Consider the following 16,021-nt stretch of genomic DNA (forward strand, 5'->3'; position numbering starts at 1 on the left):
TTAATTAAGCTTTAATTTTGGTCTTCTACACTCAGCGTTGGCATATCGAGCGATACCCGCCGTTGTCAAAGCATTATCCCTGGCACCTATTTTATCAGTAATAACGTATTCATTTACGATTTCGATTTCGATAAGTTTTTTGAAGTATTCGCTTCTCGTCAACCTCGCTCCCCTATAGAACAAAACAAAATTGACTTTTGAAATTGAATCTCTGGCAAACAATCCGTAAATTTGTCATCAAAACCAATTTTACGAAAAAATTATCTTGATCTGCATAGAGATTTTTCTACGTCATTTTTGTCCGCTCTATCAAAACATCGCAAATTATGCTTCAATTTCTCTCTTTGAGTTCTGTGAGTGAACTGAGCGTAGCAACGGTAATTGGGCTATTTAGTTCATCAAGTAAACACAATTCTTCCAGTAAACTATCAACTATGGTACTAAATTTTGAATCAAAATCATAGATTTTGAACTGAAATAGAATGCATCTGAAGGTCTGCATTGCAATATATGGTGCAGAAATATCTCTAAAAGCAAGTTGCCTGAATAATAGATATTTGCTCCAAACAGAACAGCACATTTAAAACTAAGTGAAAGTAATGTTTTCAACAAAAATAACTCTGATAATAACATCGTTACGACCGTAAAAACATGCTGTTGCGAGCAACGAAACCCTAAAGCCCAGTAGACAACTCGTTGCTGTTTTTCTGGGAATAATGCGCAAATTTTTACAAAATATCGCAGCAGACAATTTTTTTTGTATGATGCGGCCTGGATAATTTTTTTTAGTAATGATAATTCTTAAAAATGTTTGAGCTCCGATGGGGCTCAATTTTATCTTCTGTCGAACAAATGGGACCTCAAATCTTAAATTATGTTCAAAATTTCATTCAAAAAAGTAGTTGGCTCAGCCTTGACTGAGGGCGTATCATACAATGATATTTCAAATCCGGCCAAGGCGCATCATACATTTATCATTGTATGATGCAACCTCAATAATAATAATAATAATAATAATAATAATAATAATAATAATAATAATAATAATAATAATAATAATAATAATAATAATAATAATAATAATAATAATAATAATAATAATAATAATAATAATAATAATAAGAATAATAATAATAATAATAATAATAATAAAAATAATAATAATAATAATAAAAATATTAATAATAATATTAATAATAATAGTGATTTGTATTATTATTATTAGTATTATTATTATTATTATTATTATTATTATTATTATTATTATTATTATTATTATCAATATTATTATTTCTATTATTATCATTATTTGTATTGTTATTTATTACTATTTTTATTATTGTTTTTATTGTTAATATTATTAAAATTATTATCATTTTTTTTCTTATTATTGTAATTATTACTATTCCTAATATTATGAAATTTTTTTTCTTTTGTATGGTACTATTTGATAATTATTCTTATTAGATTTTTTTTTGTTTTTAGTATTTATTGTTGTTTTGGTCATTATTATAACTATCTTCAATACATATTTTGCTATTGTTATTTTTACTATCGCTTTCACTAAATGATTTATTGTTCTCAAGATTTTGGAATTAATTTATTTCGTGTTTTTTTTCTAAAATTTGTCCGCAAAATATTTCTATATAAGTTATATTATTTTTTATTTTTAAATTTCATTATTATTTTGTTTTTTTTTTGTGATTAATATTATGACAGTTTTTGTTTCTGAAATTTTATATTTATGTCAACTTCTTGTGAGCATGTATGTGTGTATGTGTGTGAGTATGTGTGTGTAGCGTGTGTGGTTTCATGTATTGGTATTGTTGTGTGTGGTGTTTTCTTAGTGTGGAAGAGGTACGGAAAGTTGATCAACAACAATATGAACAGCCTGTATCTGGTTTAGTGTGCATCCTAATAAAATCTAAAACTCCCCGTGTGTTTGGTAGGAACTAGCCACTCAGAATTCATGAGAGTAATACAAATTCTGAAAAATTTATCCAACAACGCAACAAATCAAACAGCGAAGGTGATGCGAGACAACTTTATCACTTTTTATGGTCATTTCACGAGACGTTGGATTGGCAAGAACCTAATACAAAATTCACACCGCGGAACCCGACCGACTACGGGTCTGGAATCGTAAGTAAAATTTGGCTCATTTTTCAGTCTCCCGCGCCCAGAAATTTCCCAAAAATAAGAAATGTACTGAAACGCGCTTAATTTCTAGTAATTTTGATGTAAATAGTAATTTTCAGGGCATTTATTACTTACTATTTATTACTTAAGTAATAAATAGTAAGTAATAAATGCCCTGAAAATTCATCGCTTTTCTTACACAGTTTAAGCGTATATCAACGCATTATTATTTAAAAACTATTTTGAGCTGCCGTAAACGAAAATATAGCGCAATTCAGTGCATTTCTAACACAGTTTAAGAGCATTTCAGCGTAAAGTTTTTATTTCGTAAGGTTTTGCGCGGAAATTTTTCAACTCGGTAATAAAAACTGACAAGGATTTTACGAGAGTTTGATCATGTGCTATACTGTTAAAGCATACTGCAAATTTTATACTTTCTGTAAAACATTTGCAACTTGACAACGGCTGAAATTTTTTCAGACCTGTTTGTAAAACTTTTTAATTTTCCAAAATATTAAGGAGGTAAAACTAATGGAAAACACCCACAAGTTTTTAACTTTAAATTGAATGTGCAGCATGAAAATTTATTTAGAGGGACTGTTAGGTTTAGCTAGTATCCCCACATCGAAAAATGTTTTTCAGCTTTGATTTACATACTTTCCCATTTTTGTGGGCTGTGATAAAACTGAATTCATTTTTAAGGCCACCTCGGATTATATGCCATTGTTTAAATTGAATCGTAGTAATTATATGTAATGAATTAATTTTTCCGTTGAAGTTATTTTTATTAAATAGCGGATAAATTTTAAAGGTCTCTGAAAAAATTGATGTTCAAAGTTTGTCCTTATACCGTTATGGTAATGAGAAATTGTTCTTAGAGCTGTAGGCGTTCCCACATTTAGGCCCCGACTGAAGAAAGGACCATTCTCGACCCAAACTGTGTATGAAAAATTAGGTATCGCTGAAAACCTTACGCTGAAGTGTTCTTAAATTGTGTAAGAAATGCATTGAATTGCGCTATATTTTTGTTTACTTTAGCTTAAAAAAGTTTTTAGATAATAATAATGCGTTGAAAAACGTTAACTCGACTTTCTTGTCATCTTGACTTTAGGTCCAACCAAAATTTTGCAGCTGGAAAATAGCGTGACAAAATTTTGATACTGAACCAAGCTAAACCCAAAAAGGGATCTCGACTTTAATTTGACCAAAAACATGCGTCTCTGTAAAATCTTTTCATGGGTCTGTTTCTGCCATGAAAATACCTGATTTTTTTTTTAATTCTTAAATAATCTATTTCTTGTTTTTACATTAATTGCCTTCACGCGCTAAAATTGCTATCGTTTCACACACAAACCACACACACACACATGACACGCACTCACACACAAACACTCTCTCTCTCCCACACACACACACGCACACACACACACACACACACACACACACACACACACACACACACACACACACACACACACACGCATACACACACACACAGACACACACACACACACACACGCAGACACACAGACACACAGACACACACACACACACACACACACACACACACACACACACGCACACACACACACACACACACGCACACACACACACACACACACACACACACACACACACACACACGCACACACACACACACACACACACACACACACACACACACACGCATACACACACACGCAGACACACACACATACGCACACACACGCAGACACACACACACATGCACACACACACACACACACACACACACACACACATGCACACACACACACACACACACACACACACACACACACACACACACACCTCTACGTTATTATAACTTGGCGTCCGTGAGCGCTAAAAAGGTTGGAGTGGTAAACTGTTGAAAAAGGACATGATTCGATCGTATGTGTGCAACTTGAAATTAGATTAGAGAGTGGTCTTATCATTTTGGCAGAGCCTGTTGAATGTTCGGATGTTCTGATCAGAGGAAGCGTTGGTCGAACTAAAGTTGCATCTATCGATCGGGTCGCATGATGGTCTAGCCACAGACCGGTAGGGTCTGGCATCTTCTAATCATACTCGTATGCGATCACAAAAGCACACCATTTCTTGGTAATCACGAAGATCTGATCAAACGTTAGTTTGGTCTGGAAGTGTTTGATTTTAAAAATCTGGAAATTGTCTGCACTGACGTTGCTGGGATCTGGCACCTCAGCTTGCTCGTCTGTAATTACGATGTGTGTGCAGTATGCCTTATTGTGACAATTCGGTAATTTTTTTGGAGTCGGATATGAAAATTTTTATATTATTTTTATGCGTTCTTTTTGTTTTAGGAAGCCTAAAATTACATTAGTTAACTTCATGTGCAAAAAATGGTATCGCTTTCTCGCTTAACTTTTAATTTTGGGAACATCAAAAATTTTTAGTCACTTTTTAAGCTGTGAATAGGGACCGAGAAAAATATTCACATAATTACAGCCTGATATGACTTTTCTTAAATGCCTTCAATGAGGCTTTCATCGGTTATATTTTTTGCCATTTTTCGAAATGATAGTGTTCTTTCATTTATTTTTGGTCCGATATTTTTATTCTCATTTTTGTGAGACAAGCATATTTCATTTCAATCACTATAATCCTGGAGAATATTCGCAAAAAAGCTATTGAAAGATGAAACCGAGAAGGGGGGTTACATTAGATTTCTCCTCTGGCTCGAAAATTTGCTCCCTGCAATATCTGACCAGCTTAAGATCAAAAGTATGATCTCAGAAGTTTTTGAAAAACAATCGGTAGATAACAAACTTCCTGATTAAGACGTTTTACACCTGATCTTGCACAATAAAAAATTTAAACAGTTTGATTCGTGCATGATAGGATTTTTGCCTTCCCGGGCCGAGGATTTTACCGAAAAATAACGAGGAAAAGAGTGTGAAGAGTGTAAAAAAATATTTTTACACCGTTAGTGCTACCCTTAATAAGGGTGGAAAAAGTGTAATTTAAAAGTGTAAAAAAGAATTAACGGTGGAATAAAGGTGTAATTTCGACAGCAATTCGAACATCGTACTCGGACAGCAATTTTCTCTTGTAAACTCATGAAGATTTTTTTTCTGTAAATGTGATACGATCCCGGGATATTGTATGAAAATTGCATAGACCATATAACTGACTTATTGGGGTACTTCGCCATTTTAATCACTTTAGTACATCAATTCAATCACTTGATAATACCACCGCACGAACATTGATCGCCAAAGTATATTCTAACACAATATGATACTCACAAGTAAACTTAACCAAAACTTTACCATTGTAAGGATATCGTTGTCGGCAAAATGAAGAAAAAGATTCGGAATATTTTTATGATGGAAAAATAGCCCCAATGGTTACCTTATAAATATAATTTAAATTTGGCGCTGTTTAGAAAATGCGAAGAGTTATGAAAAATTCAGCAAACAAGCCTTTCATAATAATGCGCTGAAATGCGCTGATATCTAGTGAGTTTTCAAAACGTTAAGCTCATTTCTTTCGAAACGTTCTCAAGTTGACGTCTGAAAATCTTCCCATTTGAATTGATTCTGTGTTTAAAACCGAGATGCAATAAATGCTCTGAAATGTTTGTCGAATTTTTTAAACAATTTCATTACATTCCGGCGCTTTTCGGCGCATTTCTTACAAAACGTTATTATTAACAAAAAAAGTTAAATGGTGAGAATTTTAGAAATCGATGCTCAAAATCGGTGAAATGCACTGAAACTATTTAAGAAAAGGGATCTTTTCAACAATTGCCCCCCCCCCCTTTGGTACCTAGTAGAGAATCGCCTCCCCTTCTGTGCTATACTTTACCACAATATTAGTTGGCCTACAGTGTAGATAGCCGAAAAATGGTTTCAGCGCAATTGCGGACCGCTGATCACGGCCATGCCTCTCACGCACTGTAGGATGTAATCCGGAAATCGCGGGTCGGTTATCGCGGCGAAGCCGCGACGCGCGCGAAGCGCGCCCACCGACACGCCAGTCGGAAATTCTTTTCGCTTTGTATTCCAATTCGGCTAATTGCCCTAGCATGGCGCACTTTATTCTATCCAGTTTAACACAGTAAGAGCATACACGAAAAGTTTAGTCGTCTCTGATTGGTTAATAAATCGCTCGCTTAAATTCTATTCAAGAATAGGCCCCCCTTTTGCAAAAGGGGGGGCAATTGTTGAAAAGATCCAAGAAAAGTGCTAAAATTTGAGCGCATTTTTTGCAAACATTAAGTGCATTTCAGGGTAATATTATGTAAAGATTTTGAGCTGATTTTTCTAAAAACTTGAGCGCGTTGACTGCATTCTATACAAAAGAATGAGCTGAAATGGCGCTTACATCTCAACCCGGGGGTGACCGGACAGTTGATCGAAAGGAAAACAGATCGAAAACAGAAAAATTGGGACAATAGATCGAAAGTTAATCTCTATTCTTATTGGTTCAAATTAAGCATTATTTGCGAGCTGCAATATAATTACCGGTGCTAGGAAAATTGGCCGACAGGGCGTTTAGCCGACAAGGAAAAAATGAGAAATTTAGCCGACAATTTTATCATAATTGGTAATAAAAGTACATAATTGGTCCATAAATCAGTAGTTCGGTTGTGATAGATTCATATCAAGTCCCACGGGCCGCTGAGGCATGGCCATGGCCCGCGAGGCATGGCCAGATCTGGTAAAATACGGTCCGACCACGGATAGACCTTCGTTACACTAGTTGATGAAAAAACTGCGGTATATTTGTCCGCTTACGAAATAGTGTTTTAAATTGGCCAATCACAGCTTCAGAATAAGTTTTATTGCTCATTTTACTTAAATTGTCGGCTAAATTTCTCATTTTTTGGTTGTCGGCTAAACGCCCTGTCGGCCAATACGGCGGCCACCATAATTACCACATTATGGTCATGCCTCGCGAACAAAATATTACAACACAACTTGTTATATGCCGTATAATAAATGAGCACTCTAATCTGATTGGCCAATACGCAACTTGAATAATTTAATTTTCGATCTATTGTCCCAATTTTCGCTTTCGATCTGTTGTCTTTTGACCTATTGTCCTAGTACCCAACCCGGGCTACACTAATAACGTTTTTCTTATTTAGACTCGTTCTCATTTCTCATTGGTGCCCAACAAGACCCGACTACGCGGGATTCAGCCTCAACACCTCCTCGTTAACCAATCAGAACACGACAATTCCCTACCACTACTTCGACTCAAACCGACTAGCCACTAGGTTCCACAATTCAACTTCGGAAATTAAAGCAATACAGATGCTAAGAGATGCAGAAATACTGGGTCGAAATTTAAGCCCTTGATAAAACCCTAGGATCTTTTCTTATGATCTCTCCCAGCACCCCTCCCCCCGCTCAGCATGTTAATTACAAAAAGTATAGTCTTAAGTCTTACCGATTAACTGACTTTTTTGTATGGCAGGTCAGCTTTGGGGTTGTATAAAATATATTTCCACGAAGTTGTGGCACACAAAACAAAAGATCCTAATGTTTATGTTACTAAGTTTGAGAGAAAAAAAAATAAAGCGAGTATCTATCTGATTATGACTTCTTTGCTCCAATAAGGGGCGGGTTGGCCACAATCATCGAAATCAAAAGTAAACAAAAAATACATCCGAATTGACCAGCATAATATTCACGTCACAAACATTTTCAGTTCAGCGTTAGTGAATCTAAGTCCTGCTAGAGAACTGTCTTCTCGCAAGGTGTGCAATAAGATGAACGTAAATATAGATGAACAGCACAAGCTGATGAAATTATCCGTTTTTGTTATTAGTAGTGTGAACTATCGATAGAAGCAAAAATATGCGGTTTGTTAAATATCATGTCAAACCGAATATTTTTGCTTCTTTCGAGAGTTCACACTACTAATAACAAAAACGGCTAATTTCATCTCTTGTGCAGATGATCTATATTTGCGGTTATCTTATTGTAAAAGAATTTCTTCCAACTCCCATTTTTTATTATATCTCATCTTTACGCCTCCAGAACAGAACAGAACTGAAACTATTATAGAAAAAATAAAATCGGGCTGAAATAATACGGGTAAATTTTTTCTCAGGGTTGAATGATAGAGTGTGAAACTAAGAGGGGCAGGGGGGGGGGGTAGTGATGAACTGGATTCCAAAATTAGCATACAGATTTCAATTTTGAGACGCTTCAAAAGCAAAAATGTCATAAATAAAACTCATTCAGCCTTAGCGGCGCAATCAACTTTGGTGAATTTGGACGCACATTTCCATTAGTTTATTTTGAATAATTTCCTAATTTTCCTATGTAATATAATTTCCTGCTTCAAATTCTAAATAATTAATTAAGTTTCCCAATTCATTTTTGAAATATTCTTTCATTTTTTATTGCTTTGCTCGAGGCCGAAGATCAGATCTGAGGCACTTTCGTCAGCTGAATTTAAGATGATCTTTCGATTATCATTTCAGTGATTATTTGGAAACACTATTTGGGACTTTCAGACTCTTCTTCTTAAAAAAACGTTGACTCAAAAATTTTTGCAGAAGAATTACTTTCAATCTCTACTTCAGAAATTGAGCCCAGCGTGAACTCTCGTCCTTTCACAAATGTTTCGAGCGACATGAACAATCGCTTCCCTTCACTCCGTAACTTTTATTCCTGTGTAGATCTTCCATCAACTTCCCATATGGAGTCCTGTCACAGAGCAATATACCAGTCACGCATCGTTAGAAAACGTTGCAAAAAATGGCGGAACATTTTTAATCATTTTTAATACTAATCTATTGGACAGTTGAGCCCTGAATTAGAAAAACGGTCGCGATAGTACAAAGTAGGTCTAAAATTAAAAGTTGATTACCTTGATTGGTTTCTGGAGAATTTCACCCAAATGATCTTTGGCCAATAGCAAAAGTAATAGACGAGTATTTTGGCTCAAATAACATTGTTCAATAAGTTAAAAAAGTATTGAGATAAAAAAATCTCTTAGTCTTCAAGTAAAGCCAATTTTTCCTGTAGAAAAAATATCGGCAGAACATTTTGTTTACCATAAATCTTCTCTATCACTTAACTCGCTTACAGTAAAATGGCAGCACAGCATATTATTGCCTGAAAACAAGAAAAAACACGCTAATTACGACAATTTTGGTGCGATTTGGATAAATTGACTACATCAAATAGAAAATTTCCGTTTAAATCATCACATTATTTTCTGGTCAGCAATACTAAGGTCTTTGAAAGGCTGTGATTACGGATTCAAGACCTGGCAGGCTTGCAGGTAAGGTACACTTTTGGAATGCCAGCAAGGTAAAGCTCTCATTTAGCTAGAGGCAAGAGGTAATTATGTTGTCAATTAGTTGGCAATGTCGTTGCACTCTCAATGTAGAGGCGAAGAATTGCAATTCCCCCTTCCCCCAGGTAGGATAGTCAGCTTGCGAAAACTCAGACGTTTTTTCAACAACAGTAAATTAAAATTTTGTTTAAGGACCCACCTTTGTTTTTGAAGCATTAGAGCCGTCTGTTATTGACCTCAATTAGCCAAAAAAAATTCAAGAAGGTCAATATTGAAGTGAGACGTTCTTCCAAACCATTAACCATTGAAGCTTTCTAAATTTTTGAAATCCAAATTCAAAACAAAAATCTGATATTTCTTTGATCATGCAAAGAAAAAAATGGAAAGACACTCAGTAATGTGTACTGCGCATGACGCTTCAAACCACCATAAGAGAATCATGCGACCAAAGTTTTGAAAGTGAATTTCCGTTCACGTAATAGATTTACAACATCAGATACTCTTTTGAATATGTTTTTTGACGTAAAGAGCATGGTTGTCTAGTCTCTATGCAATTTTTTCCGGGTCCACTTTTCCTTTCGATTATTTTGCTCAATAAAAATGTGCAAAGGTTAGGTGAACAAAAAAGCATTTTCTTGAAAATTAACGTATTTCAACTTTCTTCAAACGTTGGTAAAAGTTGACGTCAATGAGCAGAAACAGATGTTCATAAAGGAAGCAAAAAAATGTGCAAAGTTTTGTAAATAGTTTTAAAAAAGTTCGGCTAAGAGAATATGACTTCTCTCAGCTGAACACAAAGGCAGCTTCACAAAAAGTTTCTTACAAAGAAAAGATCAAACCGGTTAACTGTTCAGATTACATATACAATTTTATTTTTAACTGAAAGTTCATTTATTGTTGGTATAAGGATTATGCCAACAGTGTCTAGAAGCAAAAAATATATTGACCATTTCGAAAGATAACAAGTTCCTACTGTAAATCAAATAGCCCAATAGTTTTTCACGAAACCTCTAGGTTAGTCAATATAGCTTTTCCTTTATGTAAAGCAGTAAAAAAATTATAAAAATGCCTGAGAAATCAAAAACTATTGGAAAATAATCATTAATTGATTTTTAAGCTGGCAGTTTGGAATATCACAGTGCTAATAACAGTGTTGGACTTGCCAAGAACGGTCAGGGTATTTATGTAGGCAACTTAAGTTTGATTTACGAGGATAAATCGCCAAGCGAATTACTACTTAGGCTCAGATTAATGATTTCACAACTCAATGTTAGTGTAGATTAAGACAAGACAAATTAGCAAAGAATTGCCAGACTGAACTCTAATCACAAAGTTAAACGACCGACTTTGTTTAGTTCAGAAAATACTACTCAAAGCTGAAAAAAATTGCGGGAATATGAAATGTACTGAAGAAGTGATACTAGTTGAACAAAAGTAGTAGAATTGACCGAGCACATATTGAGCTTGATTAATGAGAATAACAAGGAAGCTTGGTAATGTGCGTCCGCACATATAATTCCAATCCCGCTCATCAACATTTTTGGCATAAATGTCAACCACATGAGGAACAGATAGTAAAGCCCAGAAAATCAAGTATTTAAAAAAAATTAGCGTATGAACGAAAAAATAAAGTCCAGAGCAAATAACTCCATGGAGTGGAAAACGATGCATTAGGTCGATGAGATATGCCAATATTAAGAAAGCGAGTCAAGATGAACAGCAAAAGCAAACAACAACAACAAACATTAATTACACCAAAAAATTTATGTCCGTTTTAAAAAACAAAACTTAATAACATAGTTAAAATAGCGTCAGATAAAACTGAAACTAAACAAAACAACTTGTACTTCGCTAGAAAAAACATGAGACCACTCCATAATAAGTCTCGGTTACAATTAGACTAAAAAGAACAGCAAAGTCAAAAAAAGTTGGCCTGTATTATAAAAAACAATTAATTTCAAAATAATGAAAACCATTAGATAACAATTGAAAACACGCAACCTCTTTTTGGTCACATAAGTCCCAATAGGTGGGCTTTAAGACTTGTATCCATATTATGTGGTTGCAGAAAGAACAACAGATAGAGACAAGCAAAAATTCAATAAAATTTTGCGAGAGAACGCTGTCGAAGCCTGAAAGCCATATTCTACCCCTCAAAATATATTCAAATGAGCCTTCGTCGAACGCCAATCTTGTGGTATGCGGCCTCTCATTAATGAGAACGGCTAACAAGTAGACAGAAAAAAAAACAGGAAAAGGCAAACTTAAGTAATATTTTTGTATTATTTGAAAACAATTTTTTTCAAAGTCATGAAAGCCATTAGCTACAAAATTAAATATTTAAAAAGGTTCGTTTATTCGTCCAAAGGAAACGCTTAAGACCAGTAGTTATTCAGAATATGTTTTGCCTCCACAAAAAGAACGTCAACTAAAGACATGAATGAAAAATTATAGTACTTTTTTTGCAAAAAATCCCTGTCGAAGTCAGTAAATTCATAACAAATTCATTAAAAAACAATAGATTTTCCACTCTTCCACTTTACTTCAACAGCCATATTTTCACATTTGTCCTGTAATTAACAAGTCTAGGTAACAAATAGTCAAAGAGGTGCAAGAGTCTAGGTAACAAAAGAACAAAAATGCGAAGTTAAATGAGTTGTTTTTTTTTAATTTTTGAAAACAATTGTTTTAATAGTCATGAAAATCATCAGTTTTCTCATCAAATCAGATTATAGGCTCATTTATTCTTCCAAATAAACCAACGAGGACATTCAAAATCTAAAAAATTTCATACGACTAGAAGGACAAGGTAACAATAACAGTTGAGGACCAAGGTAAAAATTTCAAATAAGTTCTTTGAGAAAAGGTTGTCGAAGCCGTTAAAACCGTTATCTATGCCATTTAAGACTTTTATGTGTTCATTTGTGCCCTATTTTGAACGACAATAATGTAATATGTGAATTGTCAATAGTGTGATAAAGTGACAAAATAAGAAAGAAAACGTGAAAAATCTTCAATGACTAAAAATCAAAGCTCGAAAACAATGACTAGTATCAAAGCCCGAAAACCATTACTTAACGCGTAAAACCACTAAAAAAAATCATATTTTTGAAGTCAGTAGAAGGAAGATGAAGCAGAAGAAGCACTCTTTCTTTTCTGACACAAAGCTACAGACACAGACCAGATTGAGAGAAAAATAGTGAGCTTTGAATTGAATTGTTCTGTTCTTTAACTAACATGAAAAAGATCGAATTTTTTTTTATCAAAAAGACCAACTTATTACAATCTGAATTGTATTCGGATTGTTGGAGTCAAAAAATGAACCAAAACCAGCATTGCTATTGCTGTTTTTTCATTAAGAACAGTCACTTGTTTCGAATTCAGCAGAATTCGGCAGAATTTTCATTCTAGACTACTCTGTATGGAAGTGGGAGCAGGACTAGCTCCCTTTGAAGTTTACAAAGACTGTGTTAGTAGTTTTTGGGTATGTACTTCCGGCAAAATTAATCAAAGTGATCTAAAGGGGCTCATTTCGGGCAATTTTTGAAGAAAAAGGCTGAACTTTCAATTATTTAGCCAAATTTTTAGCCAAAAAAGTTAAATCAAATAGTCAACAATACTATTTTGTCTTTGAAAACAAAGTGAATATTACTGTTTCTAACAATTTTTCACATGTTTAGCAAAGTTGATCAAATTTTAGGCAAAAAATCCGGAAAATGTGAACAAAAATACAACCACTTACAACTTTCTACGATCAAAATATCCATCGGCCAAAATTTTCTGAACAAAAAAACCCATTTGAGTATATAGTTCCTCCCCCTCGAGGGGGGTCGGAACAAATACGTATGGTATCACAGCACCGCAGCTACAATACTAATTTTTCTGCATTTTTCTGATTTGCTCTATTGTGCAATGCTGAAATTGTTCACGGTTTGCACTACAACTCTTGGAAATTCAGGCCACAAAAGTCTACACGGAGAATTCAACTTTTGCTTAGAATTCCTTAAAAAATTTTGGCGCTGTAAACTTTTGCTGAGGTATCTAAGTTTATCATGAAAAATATATTTTCAAATATGAAGGCTTCATAGCTATTGGGAAAACTAATTAGGCCAGCATATAATCGATTACAGAAGATTAAATCCCGTTTGGTAAGTACAAGTTCTAACTGCTGGCAGATGAGGAAAAAAATTTTGCTTACATAGTTTGCAGAAGCCTTTGTTCGAAGGCAAAACCCAAACATATGCAACCAACGTTCAGCTCATACGATTCCAATTAATTTTATCAAAATCAGATGCACAAATTGAGCTCATTTATAATTTTGGAATCATTAAGCGATTGGAAAGATTGGTTATATCCATTTTTAAAAACGGAGCCAGCTGATGAACTTAAAAAATAATAATAATAAAAAATGTTCCAAAGACAGAATGACAATAGGTCGCCCAATTATTCCCTCATTTTCGCAGTTTGACAGACCAATAAAACACTTTTACCTAACTTTGTCATTATCTCAAAACCCAACAATTTTAGAATCAAGAAACTTTGCATTTGAATTTGTATTTTGAAACACCTTATGGAGCAGAGAAAGTTGGAGTGCTGACCATTAATTTGTTTATGGAGACATAAACCGAAGTTTTTGTGTTTTCCAACACATATTCTTTCAACCGCCTATAATAAAATCTCTATTTTTTAAAATCCTAATAAAACTTAACACCGCAATAAATCAACCTTTACATTGCTTCACCCCAATTGTAATATTGCTATGATTGGTGATAGTTGAGTCTGATTCATTTCTAACAAACCCCAGTTTTATAGATTAGATATGGGATGAAGTGAGAGAGTTGAAAAAGAAATAAATTGACACCTAAGCTCCAAACATCAAGTCCAATTCAATTCTATTAAGTAGGATTATTGGCGGATTAGTTATTTCAATTGGTCTCTAATTTCAACTGGTCCACAATTAAAAGTGATTGAGAAGTGCAAACATTTCTAGTCTTCTTTGCATCTTGAAATCCGTATGATATCGACCCATTATGAGCTAACTATTTCTCCCAAAAACAAATGCCTTTTGATGTCTCTCAAAAACACAGCACCCAGATTGAATGTTATAGGCGGCTATTCTATCTAACCCAAAAACTTTTGATGGAAAATTGGAAAATTGGGATTAAAAAGCTAGCATCAGAAAATATCGAAGCAGTCTTGCTCTTTAGATGGTTCCCTCTCTCGCATTCGAAGAACCAGAGGAAAAAAAATATCTTCCTCAAAAACATTGTTAAGGAATTGACTAATGTGTCAGATCAACACCATTTAGATAGCTGTGCCAATAAAAACAGACAAGCTTGGTTTCTAATTTCAATCAAATTTTATCAAATGTCTAATGTTGAACCATTCTCCCAGTACCACTAATATCTGAAGTAAGAGTGAAGCAGCTATAGAGGGCTTTGCACGATCAATTACTCCCATGGGGCTCAGCAATATGGAATACAAGACTTGTTCAGCGAATCCCATTGCAGATTTTGGAGAATTTTTATTAATTCTCCAAAGGGCGCTGCCGTGCAAAAATCATTTTTAAGATCTCGGCCGCACAAAAATATCCCAAGAAAGAACCAGAACAGTTGTTCGTCTTTTAGACCACTAGTTTTTCAATTTGTCAGTTTGGGTCGGATTGCAACATAAAGTAGGTAACACTTGTGTAGTGTTCATTTTTTATCAAAGGCGTAAAGGTAAAGGAACTGTCTGCCATTATGTAGCGATTTCAAAAAACGCCAGCTGTTTAAGGGCGCTCTCTTTTGGGTCAGTAGTTTGTGTTACTTAAGACCCATGCACATTAGTTTTTCTAACTGTTCATTTAGATACCGATAAGATTTCGGTGTTAGACCATTTTCGTTGAGAATAAAATTGTGATTTATAATAACTGAGGGGTAAAAATACAGGGTGCTAAGCTAAGGGAACTGTCTGTAATTATTTAACGAATCCAAACAAACCCAAGCTTTTTCATTTCGCTCACCTGTGGGTCAGTAGCTTCTGTTATTTAAAACTCTTGAACATTAGATTTGCCATTTCATTTAGACGCCGAAATAGATATAATAATTTGGTGTCAGACCATTTTCGGTGCGAAAAAAATTGGTGGTTTATGACTGAGGGGTTAATATATACGGTGTAAAATTATAGGGGGCTAAATAAAGCGGAGTTAATAGAATTAGAACCTTTTCAAATCAGTTGGGCCCATGTTTGATATCTTCCCCAAATACAGCACCAAGTTAATGCTCAAGGCTATCGCCCGATATCTGACCAATTTTTTTTTTTCAAATAGAAATTCACTTTTAATTGTATTCCAATTCTCATTGTATTTGTGTCTTCAAACTAGGTTTTTTTCTCGTCTATTTACTCTACTTCTGTTACAATTTGTGTTTAAAGGTTATTCAGGAAAATTTATGTCCTTGCTACTCTTATACATGACTTATTGCCAAAGTTTGCAAATAAAATATCTCATTTGCAACCCAATAACCCTACTTCATTATAAAAAAGATCCATGAAAAATCAATATATGATGAAACAGAATATCACATATGACTTTACTTAA

The 16,021-nt window shown here is 34.3% G+C and overlaps 1 protein-coding gene across 1 annotated transcript in view; it reads left to right on the forward strand.

Annotated features, from left to right (window-relative positions):
- LOC142350734 (type 2 lactosamine alpha-2,3-sialyltransferase-like) overlaps window positions 1-7,528 on the forward strand; it is a 28,539-nt gene extending 21,011 nt beyond the window's left edge. Inside the window, exons 3-4 of the mRNA XM_075402683.1 lie at window positions 1,950-2,142; window positions 7,274-7,528. Coding sequence (XP_075258798.1) covers window positions 1,950-2,142; window positions 7,274-7,487 — 407 coding nt within the window. The 3' untranslated portion in view covers window positions 7,488-7,528. The remainder of the gene's footprint in view (window positions 1-1,949; window positions 2,143-7,273) is intronic.
- Window positions 7,529-16,021: the final 8,493 nt, after the last annotated feature.

Source organism: Convolutriloba macropyga, chromosome 12, assembly GCF_964194025.1.
Source record: "Convolutriloba macropyga chromosome 12, txConMacr16.3, whole genome shotgun sequence".
Taxonomy (NCBI): Eukaryota; Metazoa; Xenacoelomorpha; order Acoela; family Convolutidae; genus Convolutriloba; species Convolutriloba macropyga.